Source organism: Nomascus leucogenys, chromosome 7b, assembly GCF_006542625.1.
Source record: "Nomascus leucogenys isolate Asia chromosome 7b, Asia_NLE_v1, whole genome shotgun sequence".
Taxonomy (NCBI): domain Eukaryota; kingdom Metazoa; phylum Chordata; class Mammalia; order Primates; family Hylobatidae; genus Nomascus; species Nomascus leucogenys.
In genome coordinates this window covers 58,360,821-58,379,118 of record NC_044387.1, presented here as the reverse complement: position 1 = coordinate 58,379,118, position 18,298 = coordinate 58,360,821, and the positions used below count along the sequence as shown (strand labels likewise).

The window sequence follows — 18,298 nt, the reverse complement described above, 5'->3', positions numbered from 1 at the left end:
GCGTGGGCCCCGGCAAGTGCACTCCTCAGCCAGTCAACATCCTGCCTGGCCGGTGGATTCGGTTACAAGCCCAAGATCACCCCATACTCCAGCCTCTTTCCTCCTCCTCCCGCAGCTCCATTCATTGGTCCCACAGCACCGGGCCTGCTGGGCTCCGCTTCCGTTCCACTGCTCAGCTGCGGCCTCGTGGGGCCACCAAGTGCAGGCATCCCAGGGGCTTTGTCTGACTGGACTGGGCCAGTGCAGAATGGGGGTTCTGGCAGGGTTGTTTGGGATGCTGGGCTTCCTGGGGGTGGCCCTGGGGGGCTCCCCTGCCCTCCGCTGGTACAGGACCTCCTGCCACTTGACCAAGCCCATCCCTGGCAACCCACTGGGGTCCCTGAGCTTCCTGGCCAAGGATGCTCAGGGACTGGCCCTGATCCATGCCCGCTGGGATGCGCATAGGAGGCTGCAGGCATGTAGCTGGGAGGATGAGCCGGAGCTCACCGCAGCCTACAGTGCCCTCTGTGCTCATGAGACTGCCCAGGGATCCTTCATCCACACCCCCGGACCCGAGCTGCAGAGAGCACTGGCCACTCTTCAGAGTCAGTGGGAGGCATGCCGAGTGCCTGAGGAGAGTCCAGCAGGGGCCAGGAAGAAGCGAGCAGCAGGACAGAGTGGAGTCCCTGGTGGAGGGCACCAGCGAGAGAAGAGAGGATGGAACATGCCTGGCACACTGTGGTGTGGAGTTGGAGATTCTGCTGGGAACTCCTCAGAGCTGGGTGAGCCATAAGGGGTGTGTAGGCTGGGGGGTCCGATCGGGGAAGCAAGGTTTCTTCAGCCCTAGCCCTTACTCTCCTAGGCTGTGTGTCCTTGGGGGAGTGACTTGACAATGGTGAACCTCAATTTTCTTATCTGTAAAGTGGGGGTAATCATGAATCTCATCATGGGTTGCTTAAATGAGGTCATGGTTTGGGAAGGTCTTATTCAAACCTGGGAGTCCTCATTAAATACCATCCGAGGGACTGGGCAGGCTTGGGGAGGATCCAGGGTCAACTGAGCCAAAAAGCCATTACCCAGGAGGAGGCTTTGTGGGCATGGGGTGCCCAGTGGAATGGATGCTGAGATGGAAGGCCTGGGTGCAAATCCCAACTCAGCACATACAAGCTGAGCAAGCCACTTCCCCTCTCTGAACCTATTTCCTCACCTGTAAAATGAAGGTGATGCATTCCTTTCAGGGCTGGCTGTGAGCCTGGATGTGGGAAGTGCCAGGCATGTGGGAAATGCTTAGTAAAGAGTGCTATTGCTTAGATGGTAATAAACATAGATGAATTTCTTGCACTCTCAGTACAGATGTCTGTGCGTTTGTGTGCAGGGTTGGGGGAGGACTTGGCACCTGAGTCAGAGCAGGTTGGCATCCTGGCAACACCTCCTTGTGTTAGTGAGAAAGGTTGCACCCTGCCTCTTTGCCATTCCATCATACACACATTCATAATTTTGGAGTTTTATTTGGGGCGTGGGCTTGGGAACTCTGGAGGCAGACTCCAATTCCCCCAAAGAAGACCTTTCCATGTATTTATGGGTGGGCTGCCTGGCATTTAGAGTTACCCAACAGAGGCTGCAGCTTGGCTTCTCTTTTCCAGCTTTGAAACTCTGAGAGTCCCACAGAAGGGAGAATGACTGGTCTGAGGACCCTCATAGCATTTGTGTCAGGGCTGGGGTGAGAACCAGGTCTCTGCCCTCTTGCTACCAGGGGGGCATAGCTGGTGCGTGATGCCTAGGACCCTGCTGAGCTGGTGCCCCCTCCCCTCCCTGCAGGAGTCTTCCAGGGACCTGATCTCTGTTGCCGGGAACATGACCACTGCCCACAGAACATCTCACCCTTGCAGTACAACTACGGCATCCGAAACTACCGATTCCACACCATCTCCCACTGTGACTGTGACACCAGGTTGGTGGCAGGCAGCGAGGGCCCAGAGCTCAGGGACAGGGCGGAGTTACCCAGTTCCTGGGTAACTAGACACTGGGATTGCAGAGGATCTTAAAGCTCAGCCAGCTTGGACCCCACAGTGCAGGTAGGAAAGCTGAGGCCAGAAAGAAGGGACGCTTGGACCCCAAACCACCCAGCTGATAGTGGCACAGTGGGCTGTGGGAGGAACCAGAGAGCCCTCCATGCCCCAGGGTCCTGAGTATCTGCTCTGGGGCAGGTTTCAGCAATGCCTGCAGAATCAGCACGACTCCATCTCGGACATCGTGGGCGTGGCCTTCTTCAACGTGCTGGAGATCCCCTGCTTTGTGCTGGAGGAGCAGGAGGCGTGTGTGGCGTGGTACTGGTGGGGCGGGTACGTGGCCACCCCCTCGTGTCCCTTTCCAGACAGAGAGGGAGCCCAGGCTCCAAGCCTGGTGAGGGAGAGCTATCTGTCTGTCTGTCTGCCAGGGAATGATGTCCCATCCTGCATGTCCTCTCCTGAGGGCCCGGGATGCAGACCCTCCTTGGGTGTCCCTCACCCAGTGGGATGGGGGATGGGACTGGCAGAGCATTGATCTCCACGGAGATGACCCTGGGGGCTTCTGGAAGGGGGATTCCTAGTCACCAATTTCCACCAACTGCCACCACCCAGCTGTAGGACGTATGGCACAGTGCCCCTCGCTCGCCTTCACCCCAGGACCTTCTACAATGCCTCCTGGAGCTCCCGGGCCACCTCCCCAACTCCCAGCTCCCAGAGCCCAGCCCCTCCCAAGCCTCGACAGAAGCAGCACCTTCGGAAGTGGCCACCACAGCAGAAAGGGTCCAAGCGCCCCAGCAAAGCCAACACCACAGCCCTCCAGGACCCTATGGTCTCTACCAGGCTTGATGTGGCCCCCACAGGCCTCCAGGGCCCACAGGGTGGCCTAAAACCTCAGGGTGAGCTCAGAACCTAACCTTGGGGGTTCTTGACATGAGGGGGTGTCCCTGCCTCTGTTTAGAGGAGGCCATGTGTTGCCTCTTTTCCTGCCCGTTTCCTCCTGGGATCTCCCAACCTTTCCCATCAAATCACACTGCAGCACAGGATTTTCACAATCCACGAATTTGACATCAGGCCCCATTGTGCACTCACCACCACTCCTCTTTATCTCAGCCAATGATGTCCCAACACCCAGAGGCCCTCAAGCCTTGGCCCTGCAGACCCTACCCCCAGTCAAAACTCTAGTTCACAAACTTCACTTGGTTCCTCAAAAGCACCAGGCTCTCTCCTACCACGAGGCCTTTGCACATGCTGTTCCTCCTCTCCTCCTCTTCTCTCCCACCCTCAGTTTAGCAGCCTCTGCCTCCTGGAAGCCTTTCTTGACTACCATCAGTACTCTAGGCATCCCCCATGGCAGTACTACTGTGTTTGGCGGCTTGGGGGTAGGGAGGCACTCCCACAGGGGTGGCACACTGAGGGCACAAAGACTCTCAGGAGGCATGAAATGGAGGGAATCTGTGTGTGTGACTGAGCACATATGCTGGTGTTTCTCCTGGATGGCGCAGGCATTGATGGGGCCTCCCTGGTGGACTGGGCTCCCATCAACACCACATCCACCCCTCAGGTGCCCGCTGGGTCTGCCGCAGCTTCCGCCACCACCTGGACCAGTGTGAGCACCAGATTGGGCCCCAGGAAATCAAGTTCCAGCTGCTCAACAGCGCCCAAGAGTCCCTCTTCCACTGCAACTGCACGCGCCGGTGAGGCCCCTTTGAACCCTTGCGGGGTGGGCTGCCTGCTGCCAGGCATGGGAAGGGGATCCTGGCTGGCAAGGCCCTGCCCCGGCCTGAGCCTGCCTCTGTTCTCAGTCTGGCACGCTTCCTGAGGCTCCACAACCCACCCGAGGTTACCAACATGCTTTGGGAGCTGCTGGGCACAACCTGCTTCAAGCTGGCCCCTCCACTGGACTGTGTGGAAGGCAAAGAGTAAGTTATGTCAGAGCCAGGAGGGATGGGGGGCTTTTCTCAAGGGGTGGGTTGCCTATACCCACTTTGGATGCTTGGGCCAAGGGGGTAGGGGAAGGGATCAGGAGACCTCTGAGCTCCCATCCGTAGCCTCATCCCTCTACCCCCTGCTGCCCCAGGTCCAGCTCTGCAATTGGCCTCTGTGGGTCGCATCTTGGCTTTGTCATTTGATTCCCACATGACCTTGGCAACTGGTTCACCTTTCCAAGTTTCCATGTCTTTGTCTGTAAAATGGTCATAGGAACCAAGGAAATGGCAGGATGCACATAGGTCATGCCCTGCCTGGCACACAGCAAAATGTGTACTTAACTCACTCCTAATCCACAATCTCATTTGGTCTTAAACTCCTGGACTCAAGCGGTCCTCCCACCTCGGCCTCCTAAAGTGCTGGGATTACAGGCATAAGCCACTGTGCTCTGCTTTCATTTGGATTCTGATTCTCAAAGCCAGCCCCTTCTTAACTTTCCCATTTCATAGATGAGGCTGAGGCTTCTGGCTCAGGTTTCCACAGCCAGCTAGTGGCAGAACCCAGGCCTCCAGGTACCAGCCTGGTTTATCACACCCTTTCTCTATGAAACTCACCCCTGTCTGCCTTGCTGGTGACTCTGGCGCCAGCCCTCTCTCTCTCTGGGCCTCAGACCCACTGTCTGCAGAGTAGGGTGGGATCCTTGTCAGCCCTGATCATCTGCCCCACTCTTCTCTCCTTACAGCTGTTCCAGAGACCCTAGGGCCATAAAGGTGTCAGCCCGGCACTTGCGGAGGCTTCAGCAGAGGCGACGCCAGCTCCAGGATAAAGGCACATACGAGAGGCAGCCATGGCCTTCAGAGCCCCTGAGAGGCTCCGTGTCATTCTACAACCAGTGCCTGCAGCTAACCCAGGCAGCCAAGAGGCCCGACGGACAACAGAAATCCTGGAGCCAGTGACCTCAGTTTCAGCTTTCCTGGGCACCAGCCTGGACCTTGCCCGTGGCTTTGCCAGACCTTGGGAATTTCAGCCTCCCCTCCATAGGTTAGACTGAAGCAAGGCAGAGGCTGTTGTGGACAATCAAGAGGCTGAATGGGGGGATCTCAAGGCCCAAATGCTGGACCACATCTCCTGCTGTTCTGGGTGACCTTGAGCTATGTATGACACAACTCTTCTGTGCCTGAATGTGGTGTTCAGGAAGCTCATTCTGATGCCCTGGGCTTTGGCCTTGCCACGGAACTTCACATACAGATGGGAATGGGGAAAGGGTAACTTACTGCAGCAGCCCCAGGCAGTACCAGGAGGAGGTACGTGTATGTCCATGTTGCAAAAAGAATATATGCCTCAAAAACCTGCCTAGGGGAGCCCCAGTGCCTGGGTGCTGTGGCCTGGGGTAGCAGGTGGGAAGTTAGGGATGTCACAGAAATGTCTGTGTCTGAATCCAGGATCGGGGTGGGTGTTGGAGAGGGCTTTCAGCTCCCCTCCTCCCAGGGGGGCCCTTTCTTTTAACAGCTGCTGTGCCCTTTCTTTTAACAGCTGCTGTGCCCTTCCTGGCCCAGCCCTAAAGCTAAATTCAAATCTCCTCCATGCCCTTGTGCAAAGGACCTCCCTCTTGCACTCTAAGCCTTAGTTTCCTCCTCTGAAAAAAGGGGGTCTCTAACAGGAGCTACCTCATAGGGTTGTTGAGGATTAAGTGAACCAATACATATACAGTGCTTAGCACTTAATAAGTATTCCCTCCCCGCGACACCTAGCTGAACCATGGTTTGGTGTCTGATCTTGAGAGGTTGATATAACCTTTTAAAGGCCTCAGTTTGCTCACCTGTGAAATGGGTCTAAGAATAACACTGATCCCACAGGGTTGCAGTGCAGACTAAAGGAGATGGCATGTGTAATGTGTACAGCTGGTGCCTGGTAAATGTCGGTTCTGTCACTCCCTTACCTCTTTAGTCCCTGCCTCTGACTACCCCCATCCCAAGATTACTAACAAGTAGGAAAGAGACGGGAGTGAGGCTGGAGAATTTAATTCCTAACGGATGACTTCCAGGATTGGGACATCTGCCAGAGCTCCCCCATCATCCCAGATGGGGGCCTGGGCGGGGCTTTGCTGATTGTCACAGTTGAGGCGCCAGGACTGAGTTTTGGGGAACCCCAGTTGTCCACCCCTGGCCAGGACAGAGAGACAGGTGCAGATACAGCTGGAGGAGCAGCAGGAGAGAGGCAGGTGGGCTTGCAAAAGATTGAGGCAGAATAGTGGTCACCTTGGCCCATCTGCCTACCCCACCCTCAGGGCCCCAGGACCCCTTCCTCCAGCCTCCGATGGCCCTGGGGACTGGGAGACAGGCTGTTGGGGGCCAGGGCCTCCTGATCAGGTCCCCAGGAGCCACCACCACCAGGGTCTACAGTCTCTAGGCGCAAGGCGGGCAACAGGCCCAGGCTTCCAGGCACAGCTGGTGGGAAGGCCCAGGGGCCAGGCAACCCAGAGGGCCCCTCTTCACTACTGCCCCGGCTGCTGCCATTACTGCTCCTGTCAGGAGCCACCCGGGACAGGCGGCGGCTCTGGGGTGAGGGGCTACGGCTGGCACCACGGCGTTCACGGGATGAAGGCCGTAGGGCAAGACCAGGGAACCTGGCCAGTCCCGGGCTGCGGCTGCGGTGTCGTTTGGACTTGCCAGGACTGGGGCTGCGGGACTTGGGTGCAAGGAGCTCCAGTGTGCTGTCATCCTCTCCCTCTGAGCTGGTGCCTGAGCTGTCTGTGCTGCTGCTGGTCAACTCCGAGGAAGGCAGTGAGATCTGGGGGAAATGCTGGTCACTGGGGCGCCCTGCTCCCCAACCCAGCCACCGAGGCCTGACCTCCTGAGGTCTTCCTCTCTTGTTGGCAGATCTTGGGAGGTCAGGTTATTTGTCTGAGCTCAAGAAGCAGAATGTAGGCGCTGTGGCATTTGACAAAGTCTTTAGGCACCCCCCAGCCCAGCAGTCTGGCCTACTTACCTGGAAGGGTTCAGTGACGCCAATGAGGATGCTGTGGTTGTGGCTGTAGTAGCCCAGGATAAAGTCTCCATGGCCTTTGGGCAGTGCTTCCTCACTGAATGTTACCTGGTGGGCCCAGGGGTATAAGCCTAAATTGGGGGTCAGGAAGGCCACCTGAGAGCCCCCAAGGTGAGTTCTGAGGTCCCAAAGGCAACAGGGACTTCCCCTGACTCTCCCACTCCTTTTAAGTACCTGGTAGGTATTCCCATCCACATCTTCATGTTTGGCCCAGACATAAGCCACATAGTCCTTGCAATGGCGGAAACCCACCTGGGGGATCAGTGTTGTGGAATCAGTGTTGTGACCCTATAATGACTGATCCCAGCAGTCTCCCAGTGTGGCATCAAGATCTGGACAAGCCAGTGACCCCACCATGCCGTTCAGCTTCTCCTCCAGGCCCCTTTCTTCCCTGAGTCGCTGACCGCCACTGCCCCTCTCACCCGGTACAAGCCGATCCAGTCCCAGGAGCTGCGGGTGAACACTGTTTCCATGCGGTACCTCACCACCGCCTGCTCGGGCCGCACCCACTCATCTGCCACCTCCAGCCGCACCAGTGGCATGTCATCCCTGAAGGCAAACTGTCCAGGCAAGGCAGGGGCAGGGGGCCACATTAGGGGAGACCCTCTAGTATCCCACACACTGAAGGCTCTTGGGTCTTAGCACAAATTGCCTGAGACAAAGGGCCACTTTACAGACTGGGAAACTGAGGCAGAACAGGTCTACTATAAATACCAAGCCCTGTGCTGCCTCCCAGCCCAGGGCTCCTTCTGCCCACAGCCTCCTTAGGGAGTGAGTGAGAACATAGCTTTGAAGCTAGCAGATCCTGGATTTGGCTCTGGTTGTGCCGTTGACAGGCTGGGTGAGTTCCTCAGCCTCTCTGAATGCCAGGGCCCTCATCTGCAAACTCAGAGACTCTTTTTTTTTCTTTCTTTCTTTTTCTGAGATGGAGTCTCGCTCTGTCACCCAGGCTGGAGTGCAGTGGTGCCATCTCGGCTCACTGCAACCTCCGCCTCCCGGGTTCAAGTGATTCTCCTGTCTCAGCCTCCCTAGTAGCTGAGACCACAGGCACTGCCACCACGCTTGGCTAGTTTTTGTATTTTTAGTAGAGGCAGGCTTTCATCATGTTGGCCAGGCTGTTCTTGAACTCCTGACCTCAAATGATCCACCCACCTCAGCCTCCCAAAGTGCTGGGATTACAGGCATGAGCCACCGCGCCTGGCCTAATTCAGAGACTCTTATTTTACTCTTGGAGTTGTTCAGCAGATTCAGTGAGACATCATTTGCAAAGCATCCCATAAATTTCCCAGTATACCAGTAAGTGCTCAATAAATGATTTGTCTCATGCTAGCAAGGAAGACCAATAAAATCCTATGATGCACTGGGTATTTGGGGTAAGCTGAATATTCCTGAGCAGGCAGGAAGAGCTCTGGGTGGGAGGATGGAGACCTCAGTCCACTTCCAGGCTCTACCACTAACTCGCTATGTTACCTCAGGGCAGGCTCTAACCATCCTAAGGTTCAGTTTCTCCAACTGAGTCTAAGTACTAATTGGCTACTAACTATTATCTTGTCATCAGTCCATGAAGGAAAGTTATAACCACGAATATCCTTTCCCCAAGGTCAACCCAGACCCACCAGGGGCGCCACCTGAATGGGTGGAGCTGCTAAGGTGGCAGGCTGCCAGGATATTGACCCCACCTCTGTCCTTCAGGGAAGGGCTGAGTTGTTGCCAATACCAGATCTTTGTCTGATTCCCTGTTTACCTAGTTTCAGGTTTCCCTCCCTCAGCTTCTGAGCCAATCTGTTCCAGAAGTAACTGGCACATTCTTTCCCTGTTCCTGTGTTCCTAACAGCAGGGGCGGGCAAGGGTAGACCTTTGAAAATGCCCTCCAAGGCCTTGCAGCATCAAAACCCCTACTGAGCCCTATTCTGACTGCATTGCCTTGGGTAAGAGACTTAAGTTCTCTGAGCCTCAGTTTCCCTCACCAGTAAAACAGGGAGGAAAACTGGGACATCTCAGGGCCTACTGAGGCATTCAAAAGGATGACATATGTAAAGTGCACTACACGGGCCTGGCATGTAGTATGTACTCAATGGGAATTTTTTTTTTTTTTTTTTTTTTTTTGAGACAGAGTCTCACTCTGTAGCCCAGACTGGAGTGCAGTGGTGCCATCTCGGCTCACTGCAACCTCCGCCTCCCGGGTTCAAGCAATTCCTCTACCTCAGCCTCCCAAGTAGCTAGGACTACAGGTGCACGCCACCACACCCAGGTAATTTTTGTATTTTTAGTAGAGACAGGGTTTCACTATGTTAGCCAGGCTGGTCTCGAACTCCTGACCTAGTGATCTGTCTGCCTCAGCCTCCCAAAGTGCTGGAATTACAGGCGTGAGCCACTGCACCCGGCTGGGAAATGTTTTTAAAGGGACAGAGTTCTGGAGGAGGCGGGAAGGACAGGATGGGGTGTCAAAAGGAGTGATTTTCCAGGTGCGGTCCCTGATTGTGGGTTAAATCTTCATGCCCAACACTTTTGCCACAGGTCATGGCAGGCCAAGCGTGGGGATATTTCCATTCCCAGCTAAAGATATCGGCCAATGTCCCACTGACTGGCCATGTGACAAAGTTACCAGGAAAAACATTTTCTGGCCTGCTGGGCTCCCTCTTATCAGATCAAGAGACTCAAAGAGCCCAGAGTTGGGTTTCAGGGCTGAAAGGATGGGATCTACCCTGCTCTGCCACTGCAGAGCCTGTGTATGGTTTGGGGCATGTGCCAACCCCATGACGAGCCTCAGATCCCGCCAGAGAAAAAAAGGGAGTTGGACTACATGGTCTCACAGGTCTGGTTCTGAGATTCTAGGATCTCCCGTTTTGATGTCAGCAACCAGGAACCTCAATCCTAAATACAATACTAAATTATAGTAACTACTTAAGAGTTCAGGTTTGTATTTTTTACATCTTTGCTCTCCCTCCCCATCACTACACACTTTCATAATGCTTGGCATATGGTAAGACAGTAAGTACTCAGTAAATAATGAATGAATGAATATGAATGAATGTTACATGGAGTTTGATTTTGCTGGTCTTATTATATATGTGAATTTTTATATCTTTTCTTTGTTATTTTTAAGACACTAGTAGTGAAAACGATGATGTATATGTGAATTTTTTTTTTTTTTGAGACAGGGTCTTGCTCTGTTGCCTAGGCTGGAGTGCAGTGGTACGATCACAGCTCACAGCAGCCTAGATCTTCCAAGCTCCAGTGATCTTCCCACCTCAGCCTCATAAATAGCTGTGAATACAGGTGTGCGCCACCTAGCTAAATTTTATTTTTATTTTTATTTTTTCCCTGAGACACAGTCTTGCTCATGTCACCCAGGTTGGAGTGCAGTGGGACAATACTGGCTCACTGCAACCTCTGCCTCCCAGGTTCAAGTGATTCTTGTGCCTCAGCCCCCCAAGCAACTGGGATTACAGGCATGCACCACCGCGCTAGGCTAATTTTTGTATTTTTAGTAGAGATGGGTTTCGCCATGTTGGCCAGGCTGGTCTCAAACTCCAGGCCTCATGTGATCCACCCACATCAGCCTCCCAAAGTGCTGGGATTACAGGCCTGAGCCACTGCGCCCGGCCTTTTTTTGATTTTTTTTAGAGATGATGTCTCACTGTGTTGCCCAGGCCGGTCTTAAACTGCTGAGCTCAAGCGATCCTTCCACCTCAGCCTCTCAAAGTGTTGAGATTACAGGTGTGAACCACTGCGCCAGCCTATAAATGAATTTTAAGATAAATTGCTCTAAACCTTTCTCAGAAGACAGGAGTTAGAGATTGGTAGAAAAGGCACGGGCTCTAAGGCTGGGTGTGGTGGCTCACACCTTGTAATCCCAGCACTTTGGGAGGCCGAGGTGGGCAGATCACCTGAGGTCAGGAGTTCAAGACCAGCCTGGCCAACATGGCAAAACCCCATCTCTACTAAATACAAAAATTAGCCAGGCGTGGTGGCAGGCACCTGTAATCCCAGTTACTCAGGAGGCTGAGGCAGGAGGATCACTTGAACCCAGGAGGTAGAGGTTGCAGTGAGCCCAGACCACACCACTGCACTCCAGCCTGGGCAACAGAGTGAGACTGCATTAAAAAAAAAAAAAATAGGGTGCCAGTTGCAGTGGCTCATGCCTGTAATCGTAGCACTTTGGGAGGCTAAGGTGGGTGGATCACTTGAGGTCAGGAGTTCAAGACCAGCCTGGCAAACATGGTGAAACCCTGTCTCTACTAAAATACAACAATTAGCTGGGCATGGTGGCAGGTGCCTGTAATCCCAGCTACTTGGGAGGCTGAGACAGGAGAATCGCTTGGACCCAGGAGATGGTGGTTGCAGTGAGCTGAGATCGTGCCACTGCACTCCAGCCTGGGGTGGCTGAGCAAGACTCTGTCTCAAAAAAAAAAAAAAAAAAGGTTGGCCGGGCACGGTAGCTCACACCTGCAATCCCAGCACTTTGGGAGGCCGAGGTGGGTGGATCAGGAGGTCAGGAGTTCAAGACCAGCCTGGCCAACACGGTGAAACCCTGTCTCCACTAAAAATACAAAAATTAGCCTGGTGTGGCAGGTGATGTAATCCCAGCTACTTGGGAGGCTGAGGCAGGAGAATTACTTGAACCCGGGAGGCGGAGCTTGCAGTGAGCTAAGATCACGCCACTGCACTCTAGCCTGGGCGACAGAGCGAGACTCTGTCTCAAAAAAAAAAAAAGAAAAGAAAAGGCATGGGCTCTGAAACCAGACTCACTTGGGTTCAAATCCTAACTGTTCCTCTTACTAGCTTTGTGACCCTGGGCAGGTGATGCCATGTGTCTGAGCCTCAGCTTCCTCATCTGAAAATGTAGATCGCAACCCCATTTCCACTCTGTTACAACAAATGGATGCTGCTGAGGGCAGATACAAGGGGTAATGGTGAGGGGCAGTGGTATGCCGTGTTGGGCCTGGGGATTTTATGCAGGGAGGATGAGGCCAGAACTCACCTGCAGGAGGAACTGGGCAGCCACAGGCTTGTGGTCGCTGACTGTGTATTCCATGTGGCTGCGATAGCTGTGCTGCGTCACCTGGAGTCGGTGGCTCTTCCGTCCTGAGGGGCTAGGACCCCCACCTGGAGCCTTGACCTTCCATAGTATACGGTCTGTCCAAGCTGGCTTCCGTTTCTTGGCACTGCAGTGAGCAGGGGTACCCCAAGTTTCAGGGGCTGGGGATCAAGATGCAACCCTCCATCTTGCCTCCTGCCCCTCTTCCCAAAGTCTCTCTGTTCAAGAAGACCTCAGCCCACTTCCCCATCCCTCCTCGGACTGAGCTCACCTGGTATCGTATTTGTTGGTACCCACATCAAACTTGAAGGTGGGAGCGAAGTTGAGGGGCCCCTCCTGAAAGCCCTTCAGAATGGGCCAGGTGTTCTTGGCCATGTTGAGCTGTGGGGGGTCCAGGAGAGCAGATTGGACAACAGCTTGGGCTCTGCTGTGCCCAGGGAGGGGGTGGGGCAGGTGAGGACAGGGACCATAGCCTAAGGTACAGGTGTGTCCTGGGACATGCTCTGTGTGCTTCTGGGGACAATGACCCCACCTGGTCCTTCTCCCAGAGCTGATGGAGCTGGTCACTGTCGATGGCAAACTTGACAAAGTGCAGGTCATAGCTCTCAATGCGGAAGTTCAGGTCCCCGAACCAGAACACGAGGCTGTTTGGGGTGGAGGATGGGAGAGATGTGGGGGGCAGTGGGGGGTGTCAACAGGTCCATGGGGGATAAGGGCTCAGCCCAGGTCCTTCCAGGCCCCATCCAACCCGAGGGGATGTAGTGAGTGGCTGAGTGGTGCCAGAGCCTCCAGTCTACCAAAGGGCAGAGGAAGAGCAGGGGGACCGGTCTACAGGAAATTAGGTTCCGACCTTCAGCAAGGCCGGGCCCCTCAGTAAAGCTCTACCCTACAGGCTCCGCCCCTCCCCATCCAACTGTTCTCTGCTTTCGTGTTCCTACAACTAGTTTGGGCGGGCACTAACCCCCATACGCCCTGCCTCTCTCCATAAGCCCCACCCAAGCTGGTACAAAAACCCCCATCACTAGCCCCACCCAAGCTCTATTTGGCCCCACCCCAGCCCATACTCATGATCCAGGATGCCCTGTGCGCCCGGCCCTTGGAACTGCTGGAGGCTGAGGATGGTCTGGAAGTTGTCCTTGCGCTGCTCTGCCTTGTCCATATGCGCAGGCAAGTGGCAGTTCAGGAAGCAGAGCATGTGCCCGAAGGCCACCAGGCGCACGCTCACGCCACCCTTGTTACCCTAGGGAGGCAGGGTCGGGTGGCTCATGGGCGGGGCTTAGGCCAGGAGGTGAGGCACTGGGAGCGGGGGTTAGAGAGATGTGGGTGGAAGGTGGGTGGGTCCTATGGAAATGAGGAACAACGCTAGGACACAGTGGGGAGAGAAAAGTGTGGGGGTATAGAGGAATAGGATTGGGTATTGGGCAGTGCATGGGGAGGGGTAGGCCGCAGGGTAAAGGGTGGAGGATGGGAAGGGGACCTTGCTGTGCATGGGGCGGGGGAACTAATCTAAGGCCCCCTTCATGTCCCATCCCCTTCTGGGCCCGCTCACAGGCTCACCCAGTAGCCGCCCAGGCCAGTGCGCGTGCAGTCGGTCTGCACGTCTCGCAGGAAGGGCAAGTGGTAGTACTTGGCAAACAGCAGCAGGATGACACCCTGCATCCTCACCGAACTCACCTGCGGCAGGAGGCCACGCAGCTGGGGGACAGAACACAACTCCCCCGCCCTCACGCCCACCTTCAGGTCTGCTCCTCCACCCACCCATGTCACGGACCCAGCCACAGAGGCCCAGCGGGCCCCACAGTGAGCCAGGGTACAGCTGGAGCCAGGAATTCAGCAGGGTCTCTGGCCGTCCAGGGGGTGAGGGGTGCGTTACCAGCACAAAGTTGAAGGGCCCCAGCGCATCCATGAACAGCTCACTCCACTGGTCCGTGAAGAGGGCGTCCTTGAGTCGCTTGTTGAGCATAGAGTTCACTTCCTGCAACCTGGAGGGGTGGGGGCGGGGTGGCCATGGGATTGGAGAGGCGCCCTGGAAGCCCCTGCCATGGGTGGAGGGCCCAGAAGGCCTGAGAGGCTCACGAGGGGGTCCACATGCCCTGCCACCTCACCCTATGGCGATCATGTCTGCACCATCGCTGTCATCACCACCGCCCAGGTGGAGGAGGGATGTGACATCGTCTGGGGGCATGGCAGTGCCCACGTTCCATGTGACCACAGTGATCCTGCGGGCAGGGGCATATGAGGGTGTAGTCCTGGCACCACTCCCTCACCCTCAAGCTTCCTTTCACAGGACTCCCTGGGGAACTCAATGGAGGCAGGTGTGGGCCAAAGCCCTAAGAAGGACCCATAGGAGGCCCCGCATCCTGTCCCCCTGCCACACTCTCCCTGGGAGATCAACTGAGAGGCAGCAAGTTCCTTAGGAGGGGATGCTATCTTCTGAGGGTCACAGAGTGGGCCCAGCAACCCCCTCCCCAAAGACTCTTCCCCAGAGACAGAAGCTGAGGTAGAGCACACCATCCACCCTGGAAGAATGGCTAACCTCAGAGCTAAGCCCCAGCCACCTTTCTTGGGAGAGGGCCCCCTCACCGGAAGCCGGGGTCGCTCTTGCAGGTAGGCTGAGCTGACCAAGGGGAGGATGACAGGGTGGATGTAGAAGAGGAGGTGGTGACTGGGGCTGGGGCTTCTTGGGCCTGAAGGTTGGGGCTCAGGCACCTGCCAGGCCCTGTATTCTGGGTGCCAAGCCTTGGGAGGGCCATGTCAGGGGCTGGGGGAACACAGGGAGAGCGATTGGGGGAGCGGCTTGGGGAACGGCTGGGTGATCGGGGTGGCTTGGGCAGAGGTGGGGGCACAGTCTGGCCTGAGGGGGCCCCAGGCCGGAAGGTGGGGGACAGAAGTCCAGGGGAGTGGGTGCCAGGCTCTGAAGGACCCTGGCCCACATCCAAGGGCAAGGTGTGGGGTGGCCGTGGCAAAACAGGATCCTCAGGGCTGCTGTGGAGGGCCTCAGGCCGGGCTCGGAAGGAGGGAGAGAGCCAAGGGTCTGGGGAGGTTTGGATGGAGGGTGGGGAGCCTGTAGGACCAGATGTCTGAGCTGGAGGCTGGAGATGCCCCTCAGAAGCAGGGAGAGGTCTAGGGGCTGGGGCATCCCTCTTTCTAGCTGGTGTCTGTCCCACAGAGGCGGAGCCTGATGCCGTGGATGCTGGAGCCAGGGTCTGTTCCTGAGATGGAGACAGAACTGGACTGGGCACTGGGGAAGGGGTGGAGGGGAGTTCTGGGGGCTGCTCCTCAGAAGCCAGTGCCAGGCTCAGGCCAGAGGCTGCCAGCGTTGGCTTGGGTCCCACGGAGGCAGGTGGCTCCTGCTTCTGGTCTCTGGAGGTTGGGGCTAGATTGGGCCCCAGGGTGGCTGGGGGAGATCTTGGCCCTGCTGAGGCAGACATCAGCAGCTGCCCCAGGGATGTCGGAGCCAGAACTGAGCCTGTGGTCGCTGGGGGAGGCTTTGGTCCAGCTGAGGCAGACATCACCAGCTGGCCCACAGATGTTGGGGCCAGGCTGGAGCTGCGGTGGGCAGAAGCTGTTTTCTGCCCTCCAGGGGTACACAGTGGAGCCAGGATTGGTCGGGGAGATGCCAGAGCCAGCCTCGGTCGTTCCGAGGAAGCTGACATAGCTGCCCGTGGCCCTACAGGTGCCAGAGCCAACCTTGGTTCCGAGGGTCCTAGGGCTGCGTTCTTCTTTGCTGGGAGCTGAAAACTTGAGTCCACCTTGTGGAGGACAAGTCAAAGATTCAGAGTGACCCTAACCAGGGCACTGGGCCCCAACTTCCATATAGACCCTGGCAGATTTCATCTAGCTAAGAAAGGCACATCTTTCCAAGGAAGTTCTTCCTACTATCTCACCTCAATCTATTCTGCTGCAGGTCAACTTCTGTCTTGGAGGAGATAGGACACAAAACCCTAACCCCTCCTTTAAGTCTGAAACCTCTTTCACAGATGGGGAAACTAAGACCCTGACTCAAATGAGGCAGAGTGTGAACCTGAACCTGAGGACTTGCCTTGCCTTCCTGGCTGGAACCCACACCCTGCCCATTCTGGGCAGCTTCCCTGGGCAACCCTGCAGTCCCTGAAGCTCCCCCAGCCACGGCTACTGACCTGACATCCCAGGTCTGGGCACACTGGGGGCAGCCTGTTTCTTTTCATTTTCTATTGTCAAGATACAGACCTATGGGTGCAGCCTGTTAAATACCTCTCCCTTCCTTCATAATGCCCAGAAACCCTCAGTTCCCCACCACCCCGTAAACATCCAAATCCCTTGGTTACAGCCCTCTCTGTTCTCTTACCCATTCCCAGAGCTCCACTCAGGAGCAAGAGCTGGGAGCTGAGACTGGCTGTGTAGATTCAAAGCCCAGCTCTGTGTGACCTTAGGCAAGTACCTCTCTGCCCAGGGCCTCAGTTTCTCTGTCTGTAAAATGAAGGGATGGCGTCTAGGGTCCCTGGCCACATTATATTCTGGGGAATCTTCGTCTCACATTGTCTGCATTTATGAGCCCAACATTTGCTAGAATTCCAGCTAGGCCTGTGGAATAGTCCATCCTCACCAAGTGTGAATCTAGCATTCAGAGCAAGTCCAGGATTCTAAGTTGATCCTGGTGTCACATCTCTCTGTGCCCAGGTTGTGCCCTCTTACATCCTCCATTTTCTCCCCGACCTGAAAGGACAGGCAAGCAGGTATCCCTTTTATGTCTGGCAGGTGGGAGGGGCCGGGAGTCGTGGAGTCCTGTAGGGACCTATCCTCCTTCCCCATCTATTCTCTCTGATGTCCCCTGTCTCCAGAAGACAGGATAAAGTGTCCTTTGCCAAGGAGGGCAGAAGAAGTTCTATGCTTGCCCCAGGATGGCCCTAGGTAGGGTAACAGGGCCCATGGAGGCCCTGCCTCCGGAGACGCAGTTCTGTCTCTGTCCCGTATCCTTCTCGGTTCAGAGTATCTAAAACTCCACCTCCACCTCCCTTCTCAAACTCAGTTCTTTGAGGCAGCATTTTAGGCACCCTCCTTGGCTCCAAGTGTCACACTGTGTGCCGGCTTCCCCCCAACTATCACACCGCCTCCAGCACTAACAACTTAGCCATCCCAGATGTCACAGTTTTAGTCTTCAGCGACAAGCTCCCTCATTTTGCATTGGCTCAGAGAGGAAAAGCAACTTGCCCAAGGTCACACAGCAAAGCTGGGTCCTCTGATACCCAGTCCAGGACTCTCCCAAGGGCTCCTGGAGATGGCTAACTTCATCTGTCTCCAGGCATCCTGTCACTGCCCCTCAGCCCCCAGGGTGCTCTCTTCACCTAGCCCCTGCTCGCTGAGCAAAGTACCAGCCCCTCAGTCAGGAGCACCAGGGTGCCTGCAGTGTATGTGGTGGGGGGTGTGTGGAACCAGGGATCAGGAAAGGGGGGTCACTGGGTCTCAGGGGTCTTACCTTGGAGGGTGCCCCAGTTTGGGCAACACCCTGGGGCATGGGCAGGGATCCCAGGCCAGCCCGGGTCCCTGGCCTCCTGCTGCCCCTGCTGCTCTGGCCCTCCATGTCTGCAGCCCCCGGCAGCCTGGACTCCCTCGGCTCCGGCTCCTCCGGCTCCAGCTCTGCCCCTGCTCCAGCTCTGCTGCTCCCGGGAACCAGTGATGTCATCAGCCATTTCAACCTGCTGAGAATTTAAAGGCACAGGCTCCCACTTCCCAGCCTGGAAGAGGCCGGAGCAAGGTGGCTACCCCCTGGGAATCCTTCAAACTGGCTGCTGAGGCTGGAACAGCCATGGAGTGGGGAGGGGAGAGTGTACCCATCTGCTTGGCCCAGGTCCCAACTGGCAGAAGGAAGGCAGCTGTCTGTCTACCTCCACCTTTCTGCCGTAGGCCTGGCCAGCCCTTTGCTCCAGGGAGGGGCATTAACACACCTGCCTTAAGTTAGGACAGGTGGTTCAGAGGTCTGCACCCTCTCCAGGGCCTCAGAGACAACTGAGTTCTTGCCCTGATCCCGTGACCTTCCTGACTCCCTGCCAGCTCAGAGCTTGCCCTGGCCCCCACCCTTGCCCCATTTTCAGGTCTTGGTGCCACCCTCCCCACTCCTACTGCCAGTCCCAGGCTCTATCCTTCCCAACCCAGGACCAGACACTCAGGCTCCAGCCACTGCAGTCTTTTCCCATCTCAGGCCTCAGCACCAGCCCCTCCTCTTCTGCAGACACCTAGCTGCTCTCAGATGTCCCCACAGCCAGGCCTAACCCAGCCCGGCTTCTGTCAGTTTTCCTCTCTCCAGTATTCACTGGGTGTG

The 18,298-nt window shown here is 56.0% G+C and overlaps 2 protein-coding genes across 5 annotated transcripts; one reads left to right on the top strand and one right to left on the bottom strand.

Moving 5' to 3' along the window:
• On the top strand, window positions 1–5,809 carry PLA2G3 (phospholipase A2 group III). Its single transcript, XM_003258099.2, has 7 exons — window positions 1–761; window positions 1,798–1,930; window positions 2,187–2,321; window positions 2,601–2,884; window positions 3,550–3,682; window positions 3,791–3,907; window positions 4,657–5,809. Exons 1-7 carry the CDS (start codon window positions 248–250, stop codon window positions 4,868–4,870), a joined length of 1,530 nt encoding a protein of 509 aa, XP_003258147.1. The 5' UTR covers window positions 1–247; the 3' UTR covers window positions 4,871–5,809.
• A 110-nt stretch (window positions 5,810–5,919) lies between these two features.
• On the bottom strand, window positions 5,920–17,630 carry INPP5J (inositol polyphosphate-5-phosphatase J). Of its 4 annotated transcripts, XM_012508078.2 has the most exons (14): window positions 17,456–17,581; window positions 15,691–15,752; window positions 14,584–14,761; window positions 14,106–14,219; window positions 13,874–13,982; window positions 13,558–13,674; window positions 13,065–13,240; window positions 12,533–12,644; window positions 12,272–12,381; window positions 11,944–12,127; window positions 7,382–7,519; window positions 7,134–7,211; window positions 6,903–7,007; window positions 5,920–6,704 (listed from the first exon to the last, which is right to left on the bottom strand). In XM_012508078.2, exons 3-14 carry the CDS (start codon window positions 14,751–14,753, stop codon window positions 6,198–6,200), a joined length of 1,920 nt encoding a protein of 639 aa, XP_012363532.2. In that variant the 5' UTR covers window positions 14,754–14,761; window positions 15,691–15,752; window positions 17,456–17,581; the 3' UTR covers window positions 5,920–6,197. The 4 variants fall into 4 exon arrangements, with proteins under 4 accessions (XP_012363532.2, XP_003258145.2, XP_030671984.1 ...); XM_003258097.3 differs by having other exon boundaries at window positions 14,584–15,752; window positions 17,456–17,630; XM_030816124.1 differs by lacking the exon at window positions 15,691–15,752 and having other exon boundaries at window positions 17,456–17,576.
• Between the last annotated feature and the right edge of the window lie 668 nt (window positions 17,631–18,298).